Raw genomic sequence first — 20,134 nt, 5'->3', positions numbered from 1 at the left:
GGACAAAAAGCCCTTCTTCCCCTCTGAGAAACAACCAACTTTCTGAGTGCTTCCTAGCCCCTAGAAGTCCACACTGCAGTTCAGCAGCTCTGCCCATGGATTCATGGTCTTCACTTCTTTGAAGATGGCTTGCCATGAAACTTTCATCCACAGCAGGAAAAAACACTGGGGCATAGTCTGGAGTGTTTCAGGGGCAAATATGAATGTATGGAATAAGAATTTCTCTCTGCTTCTGGTAGAATGGTAGGAAAAAGCATGGAAGTGCACCAGAGAAGAAAGTCTAAGCAACCTTTTTTTTGTTGTGGGAGACGGTAGTGAACAAACCTACCCACTACGAAGAGTTTTTTCCAGGAAGTGTAGGTTGCTGCAACCTGTATCCCTTGAGCAGCGGGTGCTCACACAACAGTTCTCATGCTACTTGCAAGCAGCGCATTTGAAGGAGACCCAGCAACGTGCACGGAGAATGAACGAACCCTACAGCCCTGCGACACCCCGACCCACCAGCAGCACCTCACCCAGCACCATGAAAATGTTCATGGTCTTCCTCGCTGTATTTATTGTAGCACAGATGATTGGGACCGTACTCTTCTGTTTGTATCTTCACATGAAGATGGATAAGGTAAGTGGAGAAATAAGATTGTCTCTGCTGGATTGCTAACACAATTTGCCTTCAGCTGTGGCAAGATGTGCTCACCAAAACGATGAACGTGTAGAAGATGATGCTGGCCACTGGATGGACAGGGGAGTGGCATTAATTACACCCATGTTCTCGTTTCTGCTTTAGTTTACCACTAAGATGTATGCTGAGGAAGAGATCTGTTCCCTTCATTAGCAAAACAAGGTGGATCAACCAAGAAGAGTCGTCAGTAGCAAACCTGGCAGCTGATGGCCAGTCCAGGGAGAAGCCCATGTCGCTTAAACACACGAGTGGCTACTTTGGGCTCACCGCTGTTTTTTTCTGCTTGGCAGCACTGTGACAGTAATCATGAGGATAGGGAGTCCAGAAATGAATTTTTTTTTTACTGTTTGCATGTGTGAATTTTACCAACATCTCACTTCAGACGCTGTCTTTCTGCTTTGGGAAGAAAATAGAAGATTTCAGTACTTTGTCTTTTTTTGAAGAGACGCAGTATCGGTGATCCTGCTCCATACTTGTGACAATATTTACCAAAAAGTTAAAAACTGAAAAGCTGTTTTTGATGCTGCCATGACCTCAGCCACACCCCATGATGCTTAAAATCACCAGTCTAAAGCTACTTTCCTCCAAACCAGAAAAGACTACCAGCTAAAGAGATGAAATGTGTCTAAAACCCAGAACGAGTTCTCCTCAGCAGACACAATTATGAGATCGTCATTACTGATTTTTAAACTTATTGTCTCAACTTAAATTTAAATTTAAGTGGGGGTCTGCTTATCCTCAAGGGTGGAGAGTCATCCTGAGCTAGAGGGGCTTAAAAGTGGAGGGGATGGAAGGGGACTTTCCTGCACAGGGGCTGCAGCCTGGGGTGAAGGGGTGAGTGGAGGGTCCCCAGCAGAGTGAAAGGTGACTGCACGGGGCTGTGGCGGAGAATCAGAGGCAGCCAAAGTGTGGTCGCAGGTGGCAGGAGGATTTCAGCTGCCTTCTGAGCTCCTGGCAGGGCTTCAAACCCGACCTTCCACATCCCAGCGCTGCCTGCACTGAGCGCTTTGCCAGGCTGTGTGTCCTCATGTCCATCTGCACTTCTCGTTACTGTTTAGCCGAACGTTAGGTTTTTACAAAAACAGGTGAAATTTCAAAAATCAGTGTTTTTATTTATATATATATGTATATTTATTCTTTTTTTGTCTTTCTGATTTTTTTTAGTCTGATTTTTTTAATCTGAAGCTCTTGTCAGAATTCAGCCCCAACCCACTAGTCATTTTGGTCTCTTGTCAGCTCTTTCATTCAATAAGCTAGCCAAAAAAATGAAAAGTCACCCTGCATGGGCAGGGCAGCGTGGGGCTGAAGCACCCCAGCTGCCTGCCGGGGCCACAGGGGCAGCAGCAGTGAGCCCCGAGCCACGCGCTGAGATTTCCGTGCCACTGTCTGTAAATGCAGGCAGGTGGATATCTGCCACCTGCCTTTTGGAAAAGACACAGTGGGAAATTTAAATTCATTATCAAGGTGATAGAAAATGGGAAGGGATCCTGAGCAATCCTCCTCCCACCAGGGTCAGCCCCGGCAGCTGCGGGTGCAGATGCTGTGCCAGGCGGCTGGTGGGAGCGCTTTGTACCCGCAGCGTGTCTGCCCTGCTCTTCCCCATGCTGAACAACCCACCCTGAGCTTTCCAGGATGCAATTTATCTCTGGCAGGAATAGTGGCTCCACGGCTGGCCGTTGCAGGTTTCCCAGTAACATCCCATTCACCCTCTCTTCTCTCCCCCGCCGGCAGATGGAAGAGGTGTTGACCTTAAGTGAAGATTACATCTTCCTGAGGAAAGTACAGAAATGTCAGACGGCAGAAGGTCAGAAGTCGACATTATTGGACTGTGAAAAGATTTTAAAGGGCTTCCAGGACCTCCAGCACAAGGTACGCTGCTGTTAGGCAGACAAAGACCCTGCTCAAGGTGGAGGGAGGGCTCGCAGGCACACACACAGCTTCACCCAAAGCGTTTTTTTTTTAAAACCGTGGGTGCCCTCTACCTTGGGGCTGCATAGCACATGTGTCCTTTTTTACACTATATACATTTTCCCACTGTATTTTTACATTATACTGATATCATTGAAGAATCTCATCCATATTTTTATGGTCAGAGCACACCCACCTACAGCACGCTGAGGGGTGCTTGGTGCTCACGGTGGGAGGGATGGAGCTGCAGCCACCCTGGCTCTGCGCCCTCATTCCAGTCTGAAAAACACTGATTTTCCACTGCCTGGCACGTTGCTCAGACTCTGTGCCTGGTGCCTGTGAGGCTGCCCGTGACTGCCTGCTGCTGGGAGCACTTTTATGCCCACTTTGCCCAGGTGCTGGTGATGGTGCAAGACCCCGGCCAGACGGCACAGCTCCCGGCATCCAGCGAGAAGGATGCTGGGCAAATGCTCAGGATGGCACCTCCAGCCCGTGCAGCAGCTCCTTGTGTTTGGGTGCCAAAGAGCCACCCAGCACCGTGACATCCTCCTGGGGTGGCTGAGGGCTGCCCATGGCCCCACTTGCCCAGCCAGGGACATGGTGTTCTCAGCCCTTGAATTCTCTGTTCAGGAGAGGGACATTTCTTCCTCATTGTCAGTGCCCAATGACATCAAATGCCTTCAGCTTTGCATCAGCACCCAAATGACAACAGTGATTAGTGTCTGAGATGGGCCCCCTCAACAGTCCTGAAAACCCCCTCCTGTTGCTGGCAGGGACGGTGCCCAGCTTGCTGGGCTGCATCTACAGCACGGCTCTCTGACATGATTTTAAATGACCTGCAAAGGAGTTGGGTTTGTTTCTTTGTTTCTTTTTTTTTTCAGATAATCTTTCCATATCATATATTTTTAATTGCATAAAACCTAAGACTGTAAACCCTCTACAGCACGGCTCTCTGACATGATTTTAAATGACCTGCAAAGGAGTTGGGTTTGTTTCTTTGTTTCTTTTTTTTTTTTTTCCAGATAATCTTTCCATATCACATATTTTTAATTGCATAAAACCTAAGATTGTAAACCCTACAGACACCCTGCTGCAAAGACCCGGGCAGCCCACCGTCATATGGGATATGGGGGAAGGTACTGGAAGGGCTCTGCGGTTTTTGGGTACCCTCTGCCGAGAGCTGGCAGGGCTGTCAGGGCCAAACAGCACCAATGTGAGCAGTGACCAGAGTATTCTTTACACAGAATGTTTCACAATTATTGATTTGTACATTAAAAAAAAAAAAAAAAGTCACCCACATATATTTTTGCTGTTGTTTCAGGATGGGGGAGCCAGCAAGGGGCAGCCCAAGTTTGAAATGCAGAGAGGTGAGTTTTCTGGCTTGCTTGGGGGCAGGAGGAGTAGCTTGGCCTGGGAAGGGGTTTCCTTCACCCTGCAACAGCCCACTGGTGCCCCAGGGCACAGCATGGAGGCAGGGGACGGGGTCAGGGTTTGGAGCATCCCCATGGTGGGGTAGGACTGTGCACCGCATGGGGCTGGCAGAGGGGGGCACTGGGCATGGCTCTCAGCAGCGCAAGCGGCTTTGGGTGCCACGTTGCCTCATATGAAAATTAATCCAAAACTAAATCTGTGGTCTTTTTGCATTGCAGGCCATCAGCACCATGAGCATCCTCGTTTGATGCACAAGAATGAGACATCAGTGGGAGGTAAGGAGCAGGAGCAAGCACATCCAGGCTGTGTTCCCACAGTGGGCAAAGTGACACCATCTCCTCCAGGGGCTTTATCCCTCAGGGGCTCCACCTCCAAGGCAACTGAGTGTTGTGGCTGAGCAGAGGCCAGATCCTGCCTCAGAACTGTGGGGGGAATTTGAAGACTGTGCCTCTGGCATGGATTTGGCCCGTAGAGAAATAATCAGGGTGGGGGTGCTGCGGTCCCTGCAGAGGAGCCGTGCTGCCCGGAGGGACAGTGGGTGCCATGGCATCAATAACACCAGCTTTTCCAAATTGCAGCAGAGAAGAGACAGCCGATCGCAGCCCACCTGGCAGGTCAGAGGAGCAGCAAGAAAGTCTCAGGTAAGACAGAGCCGCTCAACTCTGCCTCAGCCAGGGAGGCAGCAGGGCAAGGCAGCGTGCATCCCCCACCAGACCCTGCAATCTCTGGCTCTCCTGGCCATGTCTTGCTGGGGCAGCTGCTGCAGGAGGGCTCTGCTGGTGCATTGTGTCTGCTGATCTAACCATCTTCTCACCAGTAGTGGTCCTGGTAGCAGTATGGGCTGGCTGATGACTTTATAGTCGTTATATAGATAGCACCAAACTGATTTAGGCAAGCTGCACTTATTCACAGCCATGGCCACGTTAGGTTTGAGAAATGCACGTGAGGCTGTTTGCATTTGTGCATCCCTCTGCACAGGCTGCGGTTGCTCCCGCAGCTCCATCTGCCAGCATAGCCCTCGCTAAGGGACATCCTGCAAGAGCAAGGATTACCAAAGTGAGTAAAATCTTGCAAGGTCAGTCTCTTAATCTGGCAAGGATTTCGTAATCTGAGCACGTTTGATTTAATTCTGGAGTAACTGCCAGTAATCAGCAACTGCTCTTTCCATCTCTGACGCAGCATTTCACCCAGAGCTCAGTCTACCTGTGGAAAGCTTAGTGTTAGATAAGATCAAAGAAGTGCGGAGCTCACTGTATTTTAAAACTCCCTGCTTAAGCATTTGATGAGCCTATAAAGCAGGTTGAAGTTGCCCAGAGAGCAGCAGCTGCCTGGAGCTCAGCTCCCAGCAGTCAGACAGAGAGGAAACATCCCTCCTGACTCCCTCAGGACCCCCGTGCCACCGTGCTGCAGGCACTGGGACGCTGGGCTGGGACAGTTGAACCCGTTATTCCCCATGGAGCAGAGCTGCTCATCCCTGATGCTTTCACGAGTGTCTCTGTAGGCTGGGGAAGGAGGAGGTCCAAAATCCCTCACAGAGGTCATAGGTGAGCTCTTCCCCTGTGGCCATGGTTTCCTGGTCTCTGTATTGAGCTACCTGCACCGACTCCAGTGGGAGCACGTGTTCATGAGCTACGGTGATGACACCGATGGTGCCCCAACAGCCGTGCCAGCAGCAGGTCTACATGGGCAGTGGTCCCAGCAGTGGCAGGCAGCACTTGCCTTGCAAAGCCCTTCCAGCTCTCCACCTTGCCAGGGACCAAAGCTTTGGAACAATTATCTTCTTCCTTCTCTGGAGGCCAAGTGGAGTAGGGACTTTGGAGGAAAGGCAGCACCCAGTTTGGAAAAGCTGTGTGCATTGGGCTGGGTGCCTCTGAAGACAGGAGCGGCGGTGTGTTTTGGCAGTGCTCTGAGGGCTCGGAGGCTGTGTGGACATAGCAACCTACAGGAGAGGACACAGGCGTGTTTGGCCCATGTGCCAGCTGTGTGCAGTCCTCCACCCTAAGCTTTTCCACTTGTTGGATGAAGGAAGCAAAATGCTCCTCCACTCACGTAATCGATTCAAGGGTGTCAAGGCCAGTGACCAGAAGCATGGGTCAAATATGTCCTGGCCTCAGGGAAGGGGACCCTGCTCCCCTGGGCTGGGGATGGTGTCCTGGGGTGGGCAGGACCCAGCCCCGCACCCCACAGCAGAGAGATGCTGTGATGCCAAATGTCTGTGGGGTGTCCCTCCAAAAGCAGCCTGCCAAACTGGGTGTTTCCTTCCCCCAGCTCATCTGCCATGCTTTTCCCCTACAGTACTAGAGTGGACGACAACGATGTATGGCCCCATGAACAACAACTCAATATCCTACCAGGACGGGAAACTGAAGGTGAAGGAAGCTGGGCTCTACTACATCTACTCCCAAGTCAGCTTCTGCACAAAGGCAGCGACTTCAGCACCCTTCACCCTCTATATTTATTTGTATCTCCCCATGGAAGAGGACCGGCTCTTGCTGAAGGGACTAGACACACACAGCACCTCCACATCTTTCTGTGACCTCCAGTCCATCCGGGAGGGAGGTGTCTTCAAGCTCCGGGAAGGCGACATGGTGTTTGTCAACGTGACAGACTCAACACGAGTGAACTACAACCATGGCAGCACCTACTTTGGCATCTTCAAGCTATAGTGAGGAGGGGGTCGCCCCGAACTGGGGATCCAGCCTGACTTTGTTGAGCAAAGTGGCTTTCCCTGTTTCCCATATTTATGTTCCTCTGCCTCTTTGGTTTTCTTGTTTCTTAATTTGTATATTTTGTTATTTATTATTGAGGGCCAAGGGGCCCTGAGAACAAAAATTAACAAAGTTTGAAGTTGTTGTTGTTTGCACTTCGCTTTTTACTTTCGTTGCCAACGGTTTGGTACACGCTGGTGTTGTATGCCTGGGTCCACTATGCCTCACATGCCTGGTAGGGTGGGTGTCCCCGTTATGTCACAAGAGCTTTATTTAGCAAATGCTGCCATCAACGTTTCTTTCCAAACAATGTAGGATGGCTCAGGCTGCTCCAGCCAAGCTAGGTTCATACATATCTCCCATACCAATCTGCTTACGAAACATCAACGGAAAAACATTAAAAGGCTTAGGAACATCTCCTCTAAAGGGATCAATCAGCCAAGCGCTGTGCTAGCTGCTGGTGATGCATCATTGCCACCCTAACTGTCTGCTTTATTTTGAGAACCCCCTTTTTTCCACACATGCCTATCTACGAAACTCAACCAGCTTTCTTGCTTAGGGTGACACTGTCTTGGCCTGCTCTGTTCTCAGTGACCAGTATCCGCTCACCAGACTGTCCTCTTCCCACCTTTACAGGTAGAAGACCCTCTGCATGTGGACCATTTCACTCCCTTGTGGAAGGGACATTGGCCACCACTATCAAATCTTGATCTTCCTCCTCTACTGAGAGTCCTTCTACCCTAGAGGAGGACCAGGAAAGCACGGGGGTGGCAGGACCAACTGCTTCTTCCCACGCTCTCCAAGGTGCATGTGCAGAGCATCTTCTGGCTGTCCTCAGTGAGAATGTGCTCACAGTGGCACTTTTCCTGGAGCTCCAGGAGAGCAGGACTGTGCAGATGGGCAGGACCCCTCTCAGGCAGGGTACCTGGGTGACACTGCACACTGGGGACTCCCTGACACTCTTCTCCAGCTTAGCTCACAGGGAAGGTGAGCTGAGCAACAGCAGGGCACAAGGACGTTGGTGTAGCAATTTTTTAAAAGCATCTAAAGATGATAAAAGTGACAAGCCTGGAGCATTTGGTTACACAGGTCACACTTGTTGGAGTGCAAAAGTTTGGAAATACTCCTGGAAGCCAACAGGTTTGTCAGTGGAAGAGCTCTCAGATTTGGGCAGTCCTCAGAGCTTGCTTGGCTGGAGGCTGCAGGTCTGGGGCACTCTTTGCGCAGCTCATTGCCAGTGCCAGGTGCCCACACAACCCCCTCCCAAAATTGGTAGAGTCTGCCAGTCTGGTTTCACTATATTAATACTGGACTAAATTAATTTGTGGCATGTTCTCCAAAACCACATAAATTCATCAGGAAATGGACCACTCTTGCATAAAAACGAAAACTGTCTTATACCCATGAACAGAGAGGGACTGCATGCCATGGGACTGTGCATGGCCATAGCTGTGTTTTGCAGCGTGCTTTGATGTTCCCAGTTCCTCCTTCCTCCTGAGCATGAGGTTTCATCCACTGTTGCAACTAATACAATTTCTGAATTAAGAGGTTGGATGCTTCGTATGCTTGGAACGTTACTCACCCTTCTCAGCCCCTGGCTGGGATCTCATGGGTCCTGCTTGGGTGTCTGGGGACAGAGAGGGCAGGGGGTGGCACTGGAGGGCACAGTAGGGACAGCTGGTCCCAAAAACCTCCAGGGGCAGCCATCCCACCCTGCTCCTTGGGGCACATTGGGATGCCAGGGCTAGGGGCATTTTGGCTGGAAGAGGGAGCAGAGACCCCCCTGCCCCAGGAGGGCAGTGAGGCAGTGGGGCTGGAGCCCTGGCACAGCTGTGGGGCAGAGGGGTGGGGGCTAATTTAAGGGGATTTAGGACACCTGGCTGGAAGAGGACTACTCCTGCCCACCCTGATGGTATGGAGCCTGCAGGGGTATCTCTGCCTCGGAGCATGAGGGATGGATGCTGCACAAGGTGGGATCCTGGGGCTGCTGCGTGTGGCGTGGGCAGGGGCCAGCTGGCCACCTGCTGCCGTGGCATGGGTCCCACCACCTCCTGTCGTGGTGGGGGTTGGACCAAATCCCCACTGCTGCCAAAACCCAGCCAGCCCCTGGGGCTGGGCTCATGGAGGCAGCACTGGTGCAGCTGGAGAGCCCCAGCCCTCCATGGGGAAGTGCCCGGCTGTGGTGGGAGTGTGGGTGGGAGCCACAGGAGAAACCAAGAAACATGCAAACTGGCATGGGCTGGGAAAGGGGAAAAAGCCAGCTGGAAGGGAGTGGGTGGGGAGAGAGGAGAGCTCTGAGGAGTGTGTGCATGGCCACTCTCCAGTGTCCGAAACCTTGGGGAGCAGAAATGCTGTTCATCACTGGTGAGGGGCAAATGTGGCTGGTGCATGGCCCTGAAACCCCCCACAGCCCCCCAGCTTTGGTGGCCAGGAGCACCCACCGGAGGGTTTGGGCCAGGCTACGATGCCTAAATCAGAGAGAGAAGATTTGGGAGCTGCAAACCGCATGGAGAAATAGATTTTCATGTGTGGTTGGGGGAAACAATTAAAGAGGGGAGAAAACAACAAAAAAGCCCAAAAGGCACAAACCAGCTCAGTAAGTTGTGCAGCAAGAGCAGCAGATGCCAACCACCACCTCCCCTCCCCGCGGGCTGCCTGCCTGGCCCCAGCCCCTGCCTGTGCTGCTGCCTTTCCCGGGGCGTTTGTTTCTTGCCTCTGTTTCTTCACTTGCCAAAAATAGCCCGTGGGATTCAGATGCGAGGTAGCGCGTGGGAGGGGAGGAGATGCGATTGCTACCAGCCAGCTGTGGCCTTCTCCCGAGTTTTTTTTCCCTTGACGTGGGACCTCTCTGTCACTCCTTGCGCTGGGGATTTTATGGTTTCTGAACCGATTTTTGTTCTTCTGAGTAAAGAAGGGAGAAGGGGATGAGGGTGACAAGTACGTGGGGCATATCAACAGGACTGGCATGGGGAGCCGTGGACATGCAGCAGCAGGAGCAAGAGCAGCATCTGCTTGGGAGAGATGCTCATGTGGCTCAAGACACACTGAGCTCACTGGGAGTTCTTTTACTTTTTTTTTTCAATTTTCTATAACAAATGCAATTTTTTGTTGTTGTTTTCCTCAAAAAAAAGAAGTTGTGATGCTGGCTTCCCAGCAGGTTCTCACCAGCTTGTGCTGCTGAGCTCAGGGCTGCAGGACAGCAGGAGCTGGAGGATGGCCACCCATGTGCCGCATGGCTGTCCGTGGCAGCTGCGTGGGTGACAAGCCTGTCCTAGCATCTCTGTGCACTACTTTGGGGTCTTTTTATTTATCCCCCTCCCCAATTAAGCACTGCGTGCTTGGGTGCCAGCCTTGCCCCAGCACCCCTTGCTCAGTGCCAGCTCCCCCCAGCCTTTTGCCCTGGTCAGGGCAGGATCCTCATCGGCAGGGTCTCCATCTCCTCTAGGAGGCCAAACCTGTCGCCTGCACCCCTGCCTGGGTGCAAGGGAGACTTCTCCCCCTCATTTTGGTTTGGGCTCAGGGCACTCGTGCTGTGGCAGTGCCAGGCTGGAGTGGTCAGCAGGAGCAGCCCATCATGAATGGGCACCTCCAGGGCATCCCCAGCTGTGGCGGTGCCTGGGCTGTGCAGCTTAAGCTGTTGATAGAGTTGTTTTTAAATTTTTTTCACATTGATGGCCATTTGGAGCCAAACCCCATTGCCTGGAGGATGCTGGTGCTGCCTGTGTTGGAGAGGGGTCTGTTCAGGGAAAAAAGGGGCCATTTGGGGACTGGCATAAGAGAGGGGCCGAAAGGGACCCCATATGCAGTGGAAGATCTGGCCTCATGGGGACCCAGGAGTGGAGATGCTCCCTCCAGCATGAGCCTGGGGGATGCCGCCTCCTCACTTCTCTGCCCAGTGGAGGCTCTGGGCCACTTGGGTACGGATGCTTCTCTGCAATAACTCCCCCAAACACCTCTTGTGCCAGGGACAGTGTTCTTTTTTGCTTGCTCTTTTTCTGGCTTCAACTGATGTGTTCGGGGAGGGAGAGCAGGGTCTGGCCCTCCTGCCCTCGATCCTCCCACTACAGCCTGAGAGGATGGCATGTCTCTACCAAAGAGTTAAAAATACCTCTGTGCAGGAGAGGTCTTGTCCAAGTGGTAGACCAAAGGAAATCCTGTCACCACACCTAACCTCCAGAAAAAAACACACATTAACTAACAAAAAAAAAAAAAAAAAAAAAAAACAAACCTCAAACAGGCAGGAAGTCACTTATCTACAGCAACCCCTCATGCAGCGGAGAGCAGCTAGTTCTCCATAAAGCATCCTTGTTAGCAGAGTGCAAGTGGGGCTTGAGGGATGGAAATGCATCTCCTTCCCCTAGGACCAGGTGCCCTCCCTGCTGCAGGGTGATGGTGGGAGAAACATCATTTGCATCAGTATCCCCACCAGCACCCAGTACATCGGAGGGCAGATGATACAGCCACGGGCATTTTGAGCAAATTGGGGATGCCCAGAGCAAGCACTGGCTTTGCTTTCACAGTGGAAACAAAGGAAGCAGCACCGAGAGCTAAGAAGCGATTTTTATCCTTCTTTATTTGTTGAAAATGTCAATTAAAAAACTGTTCAAAATAAAAACATGTTAGAAAAGTTGAACTTGCATAAGTAGTTACAGTAAATAAACCTACATGACAAAGATAAACTGGAAGGCAGCTGACACAACATCCATCTAAAGACAGACTCACTGGAACCTATTTACAAAGCACTGTAAACAAAGTAAATATGGAAACATTGCTGTCCATCTGGCATGGCTTCTTTTCCTTTTTTTATTTTATTTTTCTTGTCTTTTTTGGCTTCTAGCTCTTGACAAACGCTTGATCCAAAATGTCCCAGTGTGCCCTCCATCACATTACATCTTACAAACATGCATATGTACACAGCACGGGTTTCAACTAAACTGGGGAGCAGCAGGGAAACATTTCTGTGCTCTCCTCAGAGTGTAAACGGCCCTTGGTTTGCTTCCTTGCGCTGGCTGCACATCATAAGCCCAGTCCCCAGCCTGCCTTTGTGCAGGCAGCTGGACCGGGCGATGTGTCTGGGCATGGCATCCCAGAAGAGTGGCATGAACTGCTCAGTGTGCAGCAAAGTTGTTACCCTGGAAAATGATTAACCAGCACAGTCGGGCTTGACTGCCGACCAAACCGCCCATCTGTGTGCCTGGGTGGGGATGCGGAGAGCTGCCATCCAGCTGGGATGCTCTGGAGATGGCGAGTGTAGCCAGGGCAAAAAGGACCTCTGTTTTGTCCTAGAAAGAGCTTGGATTTAAATCTAAGGGTTTCTTTTTACACTCCTTGTGATGTTTTTGAGTCTAGCTCTCCCCAGACACTATTTGCTATGTTCTAGCTAAATTTTAATGGCAAGGAAGTAGTTGTAATTATTGCCTCTATTATGTCCTTCATGACCAATGTAACAGTATGACTGCAATGAGCTGTGCTGTGGCTGCACACCCTGGACCATGCTGCCCTGGGATATAATACATAAGACCTGTCGATAACTTTAACAGAAGGTTATTTTTATAATGCTGCTAAGGAAGGGAGGAAAACACCCGTTCTAAACGAGGGTATAACACTGAAGAAGATGAAGACAGCCGATACATACGCATGTTGCCTGTGTGCTGTGTTCGAGGAGCTGTGCAGGGATCTGGAAGGGTGGCGCACGTCCTGGCCCCAGGAGCGTTCCAGCTCTTGCCAAAGCATAAATATAAATATATTTCCTATCCCAAGAGAAAGTTCATTTTTCCTAGTCAAAAGCCCTTTTGGGGCAATGGGGGGAGAAGTGGCCGTTGGCCACATTCCCAGCCTTTGGGAAGGAGCGACGGAGAGCCTAACATGGGCAGAAGGGAGCAGGGAACCAGCACATTGGGTTTGGTTTTTTTTGTTGTCAAGCAGTGTTTACACTTCATACAGAGAAAAGCATGTCCTGCAAGGGGGAAGCACAGCAAAACTATAAAATCATACGATACCTGGACACTTGATGTGAAAACAAAGCAGGGGGTAGGAGTTCTAGGTCATGCATAAGAAAAGGGATGCGGGGGCAGAACCGCGGTTACCTGTTGTGCTGATCGCGAGCTGTTCGGAGGCAGTACTGTGCAACATGCCTCTCCCATGCGCTCTGACAGCTGCTCCAGATCTGACTTCCCCAAGGAGTTCAAATGTCTTCATGTTAATTGCACATTTTAATCAGTATCAAGGCCACACGGGAACCACAGTATTGCTGGGCTCTAGTTCGCTACAGTCAACTAACGGGGAAAAAAGAAGGTGGATGGGAAAAGCTTCCCCAGTTGTGATTATCTGAAAGAGGAGCATGGTGCTTTTTGGTTTCTGCTCAATGCCACCTCAGTAATGTTTTCATTCAATAAATAGGTACCGGTGCTTTTGACAAGAATGAAAGCATTAAAAAGTGCTTAAGCTTCCTCTAGGAAACTGGTGCCAAACCCTTTGTGAGCGGCAATCATCAGCAGAGTTTGTATTTGCTCCCAGTAGCAGGTACAATGAGGTATTAGTTGCTGCAGATGAATTGTGAATCATGGACCGCTTGCGTACTGGTTTAGTTGTGATCGATTGTTTCCGGTTTATTTCCTTATTGGATGGAAGAAAAACTATCTCTTTTTTTTTTTTCTCTCTATGACTTTTTTCTTTTGTAACAAAATTCCCAAAACCAACAAAATAAGGAGCAAGAAGAGGCAAAGGATCCAGTTCCGCTTCCCAAAAAATACCTGAGGTCACACACCACTGCCAGCAGCTTCCCCCCCGAATTCAGGCGATGAGGGACGACTTGCGCCCCGTCTCCTCCCGGCCACACTCATCCGTCTGCTTCAGCAACCTTCTCACCAGCTTCTCCAAGTCCTTCCTGGATTTAAGTTCTTCCTCCAAACACTGTTTCATCCTTTTGTTCTCCTGACAGAGGAAAAATAAAGGTATGAAGAAGCAGCTAGTGCCCGTGCACTGAACGCAATGATGTACTTCCACATGCCTGGCTGCCTCGTGGCTCAGAGGTGATGAAACACCCAGGACATCGGACATGCCAGCTTGTGAGGATGAACAACACAGGTTACTTGTGATTCAATCTGCTCAAGCAAACCCTTACTACCTTACAGACCGGCACAAAAGTCCTAGTGTCTTTGAGCAGGCAGAAGCATCCTCCTGGAAACCTGATTTTAGCCTGAGTTATAGAATTATAGAATCACGGAATGGTTTGGGTTGGAAAGGACCTTAAAGATCATCCAGTTCCAGCCCCTGCCATGGGCAGGGACACCTCCCACTAGCCCAGGTTGCTCAAAGCCTCATCCAGCCTGGCCTTGAACCCCTCCAGGGATGGGGCATCCACAGCTTCTCTGGGCAACCTGGGCCACTGCCTCACCACCCTCACAGTGAAAAATTTCTTCCTAATGTCTAGTCTAAATCTACCCTCTTTCTACTTATACCCATTACCCCTTGTCCTGTCACTACACTCCCCGATCAAGAGTGTTTCCCCATCTCTCCTGGAGCCCCCTTTAAGCACTGGAAGGCTGCTATTAGGTCTCCTCAGAACCTTCTTTTCTCCAGCTGAACAACCCCAACTCTAGCTGGAAGACCCTCTTCTCCAGGGTTGGTCTTTCCCACCTCCAGGCTTTGGGCTGGAGGGAGGAGGATATATTTCCTCTGAATCTACAAGAATTGGTATCCACCAGACTCCTATCAAATGAACAGTCAAGTTGAAAGAATTTTTAGAGTAGGAGGAAAGTATCATGTTACCATGAAGACCAACTACTCCTTCCCTCCTGCTGGGTCTGGAGCTCAAGCAATTGTGTGGTGAGTCAACTCAGGGAGCTAAACCAGATGAAAATTAATGCTGATTCAGGGAACTGCAGCATCGCACCAGCATCAGCAAGACTTTTCCTGGGCACCAACTGGTCAGAGACAACGACCCAGCGCAGCCTGGCTGGATTTTGCTCAACTCCCAGCACAGATTCCCACTCAAATTACCTGCTTCAGTTCTTTGACTTCATCTTTCAGTGCATAAACCGTGTCAACAAGGCTCCTGCAAAAAGAAGTGCAAAAAAAAAAAAAAAAAGAAATAAAAAGAAATAAAAAGAGCTGGAGTGCAGTAAAACCAGCTTTCATGAGCTGATGGGGAAGGTGCTTCCATTTTCTGCTTTGCAAGCATCAGGCTGCTGCTATCTGCTCCCTGTGAGGAGACTGGGAACAGGAGCCCAGGAGAATTGATAGGCCACCAGTTCAAAATTATCATCTCAAAACTCAAGAAAAACACCTTGTTCTGCTATGTTTAAGTTATCAACAAAGGTCTGGGGCTTTGGCTTCCTTGTTTACACCACTGCAACAAACAAGACTGATTTGAAAACTGGAAATGCCTGAGCATCTTTTGTAAAATGGCCTTGATTTCTTGAGGTTACGCTGCAAAAAACCAAGCACGAAAGGAATGCAGTGTCTGGGTTAGAAAAGGAGCAGATCAGCATAGCCACCCAGACACTGAACCTACTCACCAGGCTGGAAGCACACACAGAGAGGGTGCCAGGCAGGCTCCCGAGGGGTAGCAGCAGCCCAGTATGTCAGTAGTTAAAAAAAAAAAAACAAGCCAGTTGTTTGGTTCTGTCCTCCCTGACCCCATTAGCTACATCCGGATAAGCTCCGAGACACGATAAACTGACTCTTGGGACCCTGCACGCAGACTCCCAGAGGGCTGCAGCCATGTCAGAGCAGCTGGAAGGCAGCTCTGTTCCTACAAAGGGACAAATAGCAACGGAAACAGCCCAGTGGTTCTCGCCAAGACTAAGGCAGCAGTCGGTGACACCAGCGCCACTCCTCTCTGCAGATGCAGAAGGAGAGGGCATTGGTTTTTAACGTCTTTCCAAAAAGCAACACAGGAATGTGCAAGTGGAGAGCAGCCACGCTTACTTTTCCTCCGTGACAGTCTGGCCATTGCTTCGTGTTTCCTCTATGATGATTTTCTCTTCCTCAGGAAGAAGGACTTGGGGGATGGAGTCTTTACGGGAACCTGTACACAAGGATTACTCATCAGGAAGAAAAAGGGAGACTTTTCCCTGATGCCCAGGCTGCTCCAGACACATCCCAGCAAACAAAGCCCTCACACCCCCTGCTCTTCAAGCCCGGGACAGGCTGGGGACAGGGGGGTCGAGCAGCTGCGGGCTATCTGCCACAGTTAAATACAGCCGTACACGTACCGCTATCCCGGAGCTAAAGCAGCAAGTGGAAAGTTTCAAGAGTGCTCACTGCAGCTAAAGCTACATCATGACTTATAAATGAAATCATTCGATTAGGGTCAAGAGCTCTCAGAAGCAGCATGCCCTCCCTTTTTTAAACGTACCATGATTTGATAGTTCAGTGATTTAATTTTACATCTCCCCAGCAATGATAAATAGTTAAATTTCCAGAGTTGAAGATGTTAGATAGGTTCTTATGAAGCAGCTTGTTCTTAAAACACGCAGCTGATTGAGAGATAATATTCATGCTTCCTTTCTAAAGCTATATGCAACCTGAGATTACCATCAGGTTTTCAGTGCTGACAGCCACAGGCACGGACTAGGTTTGCTTAATTCCTAACAAGTGCTGGTGAAATAGCTGTGTCTCATCTGCCCTCCTACCTGCTTCATTCTCTGTGTTTAGAAGAAAAACAATGGCAACTAAACCACTAGGCAGATGAAGCTCCCTTATCTTGCAGATTGAACAACACAGTTTCCTAGCATGAGTCTCGTTGCTGTATGATGCAACCATCTGTTGTGTTTTTTTTTTTCATCCCAGAGGGTTTATCAGTGTTGAAGGCAGAGTAAGAATTAAATAATCAGGCTGTGTACCCACCTGAGCTGAGAGCCTGCTGGAAGCCTGCCCCGGTACAGTATGCCTCGATCACCTTCAGGATCTGAGCATCTTCTTCCAGCGCCGCAGTACCTGTAAACCATCGCAGACGACAGCTATCACAAAAAGCGAAGTGCTCTGCCTTCATCTCCTAGCCTTTGCTCCCAAGTCCCTTACAAGAGGAGCATGTTGTTTCCTTGACTGACACTGTCTCTGGGACTTTGCCCAATTCCCTTTTGAGGTCCATTACACTTTCTGCCCTTTGCAACATCCTGTGGCATTGAGCAGCATGACTAAACAATATGAAAACACACTTCTAGCTGCTCGTCTCAGCAAAGCTCAGGGGGTGATGCCTGCCTTCGGGTGCCGGCAGCACCAGGAGATGGGCAGGCAGAGCAGCCCTGCCAGGGGGGGTCTGGTGCAGCTGTATCACAGCAGGACTTGGAAACGTGAAGGCTTCATTTCCAGCCTTTGCTCAGTGCCGTCTTTTCAAGGGAGACAACTGACCTCCAACACAGCAGCTCACAGCTGGGTGACCACAGTCTTTCATGGGAAACCCCCAGGAGTGTCCCAGGTGGACTCGGGGAGCTCTCAGGATGTCCCTCTTGGCAGGTGAACACCCCTGCAGGGACAGGGCCTTTTTTTGTTCCCTGATCCCCCATGGAAACTGTTCCAGGACCCGCTGGCATGGCCAGGAGAGGGTTTGTCCCAGCTCTCAGACACATTTTGATGACTGCTGCTGTGCAGTTTTACTGCAGCTTTTAGCTACTTGGAAGTAGTTCCTTGGCTTTGCATCCAGAGCAAAACCACCCTCAGCCCGTGACCTTGTGCTAGCAATCACGAGGAGGGTGGCAGCATGTCTGTCAGTCGTAACTGGGAGGCCATCTGTCAGGCTGAGGACTGGTACAGTTCCAGAACCCCCCCGTGCTCAGCAGCATGTAGGCTTGCTCACAACGTGAGCATCTTGTTGCATCCTGCACCGTAAGAAAGGCTGTTCTCAAAGTCCTGTGGAGATGACTGAGCACACAGAAACCTCCAAAAAGAAGAAAAAAATACAACACTTACTTTTCCGAATAACAAACTCTTCATCAGATGGTTTTCTCTCAGTTTTCCTTTTTGGAAGGAACTTCTTCATTGTTTTTGGACTTTTGCTGGAATCCTACAGAGAAACAAACTCTTGTGTTTAACCAGAACCAAAGGCAGCTCAAACAGCGGAGCACAGCGGTTGATGGCAGCTATCTGTGTCACATACAACACGTTAGAGAACTACAAAGCAGACAATGACAAAGTTGGGGGAAATGATGGTTTTTGCCTTTCTCATGCGCTAGCTGTGGCCCACTGCTCCCTGAACAGCACCTGCAGGTCTGGGCCAGGACAAGCTCCTCTCACAAATTCAACCCTTGGCTGAGATCCTTTAGCCACAGAATTCAAACACATTCGCAGCACTTTTAGTCTGTTTACCAATGCTGTGGTCTTTATCAGAAAACCCTATACGCTTGTTTATTTCCTTGCCTTGATTTGATTTCTAATATAAAACAGTTGGCAAATAACATTGCTTCTAAGTGCACAAAACTTTGTGCCCTCCGCGCACACCGAGAACAAACAAATACACACAAAGTTAGTGCTTGCTATGACTCCACAAGTAAGAAACACAAGCTTTTATCTCTTTCACTGAGTTATGAGTCTTGCTGATTTGGAGAGAATTAGTGTATTAGTAGGTTACATGCAATACAGATTTTAAGCAGGACAAGCATCATACCAGGAAGTTTAAGTACCATAATACTGAAGCCTTCTTGAGGGTTATCTCGAAATACATTTGCCAGTCACTACTGACTCTCACAATAGCTTACTGAGACAGCCAGGCAAAATTAGGGTCATGCAAGCACAAGAAGCGTGAACAGGAACAAGCATTCTTTGCCACAATAAGCTAAAGAGATGTATCTACCCTTACCTTTAAGATATAAGACATCCTCTACAATGAATATGCAAAGAAAGAGAAGATGAGTGTGAGAGACTGATGATTTTATTGACCAAGTCTATTAAATCCACAATTCTAAAACACATTTAAATGTTAGTCTTGCGATTAATGTGGCACATCCTCCGTACTGGTTTTAGAGCACTACCAACATGCAAAGGAGCACGGTGTCATGCAAAACTGAAAAAATTACATGTGAAATGCATGATTGGTAAGTGGGCATTAATACACTCTAAACACATCCAAATAGAGAACATGCCTCCTCACTTAGTAGTGGGTTTCTGTAGATGTTGGATGTCTACGAGAATGGTGTTTAAAAACTCAGCACCCTTGGTGCCAGCCAACGCCGCTGCCGCCCCGTGCGCCCGGCTCCATCCAAGCCCCGGGAGAAGCTCGGGGTCTCGTCCCATACTCAGCACTGGTCCTGTGGTCTTCAGTCTGTCCCAGCTGGGATGATGGGATGCTCTGCCCACCCTGATGACAAGCCCCCAAGACTGTGTCTTCTCAAAGGGGACCCTCCCGGAGGGGACCTGCCATCCTCACTGGGGACCTCACAGCATCAGGTGTCAGCACAGCAGCATCACCTGCTCTGCTGGCAGGACAGGAGCTCCCTGCACACCCCATGGAGGGTCCCATCCCTGGGATGCTCAGCACAGGGAGCCGTGTGGCTCTCCTGCATGTCTGGCCAGCAAAGTCCCAAATCCCAATGTTATAAACCCTTCACTTAATGCAAAGCAGGCTATTTAAAGAAAAAAAAAAAAAAAAAAAGCAGAATAAATCATGTGCAAATCTTTTTCACTTTGCTAACCTGAATCCGGACACACCGCTTTACCCACAGCACCTGCTCTGTCATTGCAAATGATTACTGGAAACAGAACAGGAAAAATGACCCAATTTCAATGGAAATAACACGAGTGCTGTGCGGTGCGCAAGCAGGTTCTGGGGTTTCCTGAGCTCAGCTAGGTACAAGGAAATACACAAGACACTGCCATCCCATCCTACACTACTAGGAGCCAATTAAAATAACACGGGATGTCTGAAAATCTCTAATCTTTTAATGAAACTCCCCCACTCCCTTCCCTGCAAATAACCTTGGAAATTTGCATCCCTTCGTTATATTTTCATTACAGGAAGGTGACTTGCACTGAGCTGTTAGCGTCGTTTATTTTGTGCCCTACTTTAAACTTTAAAAAAAAAAGCCAAAACCAGTGAAACAGGAGCTCTGCTTAGTGACTGAGCACCCCGGAGGGAGGGACGAGGCAGATGCAGATCTGCTGGAGCCAGCAGCTGAACTTATTTCACATTTGTCACTGCAGGCTCGTGTCCATGCGTCCCTCCCCTGAGACTGGAGCTGTCCCCGAGGCTCAGGCTGGGCTGACCGGGTACTGGCGGTGCCTGCCCAGCTCTGGTGGACCCGGTGGCTTTTGTGTTTCCCCCACTGTGGCCAGCACAGCCCATTCCTGTACAAACCACATTTTTGGCCCTTTGACGCCTTGCACGCTACCACCCCGCCTGCAGCAGCATCCCGCCCCTCTGGGCTCCCCACTGCTCGGCCTCTGTGGCAAAAACCTCTCGCCTGGTTTC

The 20,134-nt window shown here is 49.9% G+C and overlaps 2 protein-coding genes across 3 annotated transcripts in view; one reads left to right on the top strand and one right to left on the bottom strand.

Annotated features, from left to right (window-relative positions):
* The first annotated feature begins 409 nt into the window (after positions 1-409).
* CD40LG (CD40 ligand) lies at positions 410-6,684 on the top strand. The gene is made up of 6 exons (XM_010085503.1): positions 410-619; positions 2,411-2,548; positions 3,909-3,954; positions 4,237-4,293; positions 4,597-4,659; positions 6,314-6,684. Exons 1-6 carry the CDS (start codon positions 464-466, stop codon positions 6,682-6,684), a joined length of 831 nt encoding a protein of 276 aa, XP_010083805.1. The 5' UTR covers positions 410-463.
* A 6,718-nt stretch (positions 6,685-13,402) lies between these two features.
* Positions 13,403-20,134, bottom strand: part of ARHGEF6 (Rac/Cdc42 guanine nucleotide exchange factor (GEF) 6) — a 25,503-nt gene continuing 18,771 nt past the window's right edge. For both annotated transcript variants that reach the window (XM_010085501.1, XM_010085502.1), the window contains exons 14-19: positions 18,527-18,547; positions 17,641-17,734; positions 16,579-16,668; positions 15,658-15,757; positions 14,728-14,782; positions 13,403-13,659 (exon numbers count right to left, since the gene is read on the bottom strand). In XM_010085501.1, the coding sequence (XP_010083803.1) occupies positions 13,519-13,659; positions 14,728-14,782; positions 15,658-15,757; positions 16,579-16,668; positions 17,641-17,734; positions 18,527-18,547 (501 nt within the window). In that variant the 3' untranslated portion in view covers positions 13,403-13,518. The remainder of the gene's footprint in view (positions 13,660-14,727; positions 14,783-15,657; positions 15,758-16,578; positions 16,669-17,640; positions 17,735-18,526; positions 18,548-20,134) is intronic.

Source organism: Pterocles gutturalis, unplaced genomic scaffold (assembly GCF_000699245.1).
Source record: "Pterocles gutturalis isolate BGI_N339 unplaced genomic scaffold, ASM69924v1 scaffold8170, whole genome shotgun sequence".
Classification (NCBI taxonomy): domain Eukaryota; kingdom Metazoa; phylum Chordata; class Aves; order Pterocliformes; family Pteroclidae; genus Pterocles; species Pterocles gutturalis.
The sequence above is the reverse complement of the archived record's forward strand: the minus strand, read 5'-3'. Positions and strand labels throughout refer to the sequence as shown.

Excerpts from the sequence above, each read along its gene's own strand:
- CD40LG (XM_010085503.1), top strand. The coding sequence starts at position 464 with ATGAACGAACCCTACAGCCCTGCGACACCCCGACCCACCAGCAGCACC. Across the intron at positions 620-2,410 it reads TTCACATGAAGATGGATAAG|ATGGAAGAGGTGTTGACCTT; the intron begins GTAAGTGGAGAA and ends CCCCGCCGGCAG. Across the intron at positions 3,955-4,236 it reads CAAGTTTGAAATGCAGAGAG|GCCATCAGCACCATGAGCAT; the intron begins GTGAGTTTTCTG and ends TTTGCATTGCAG.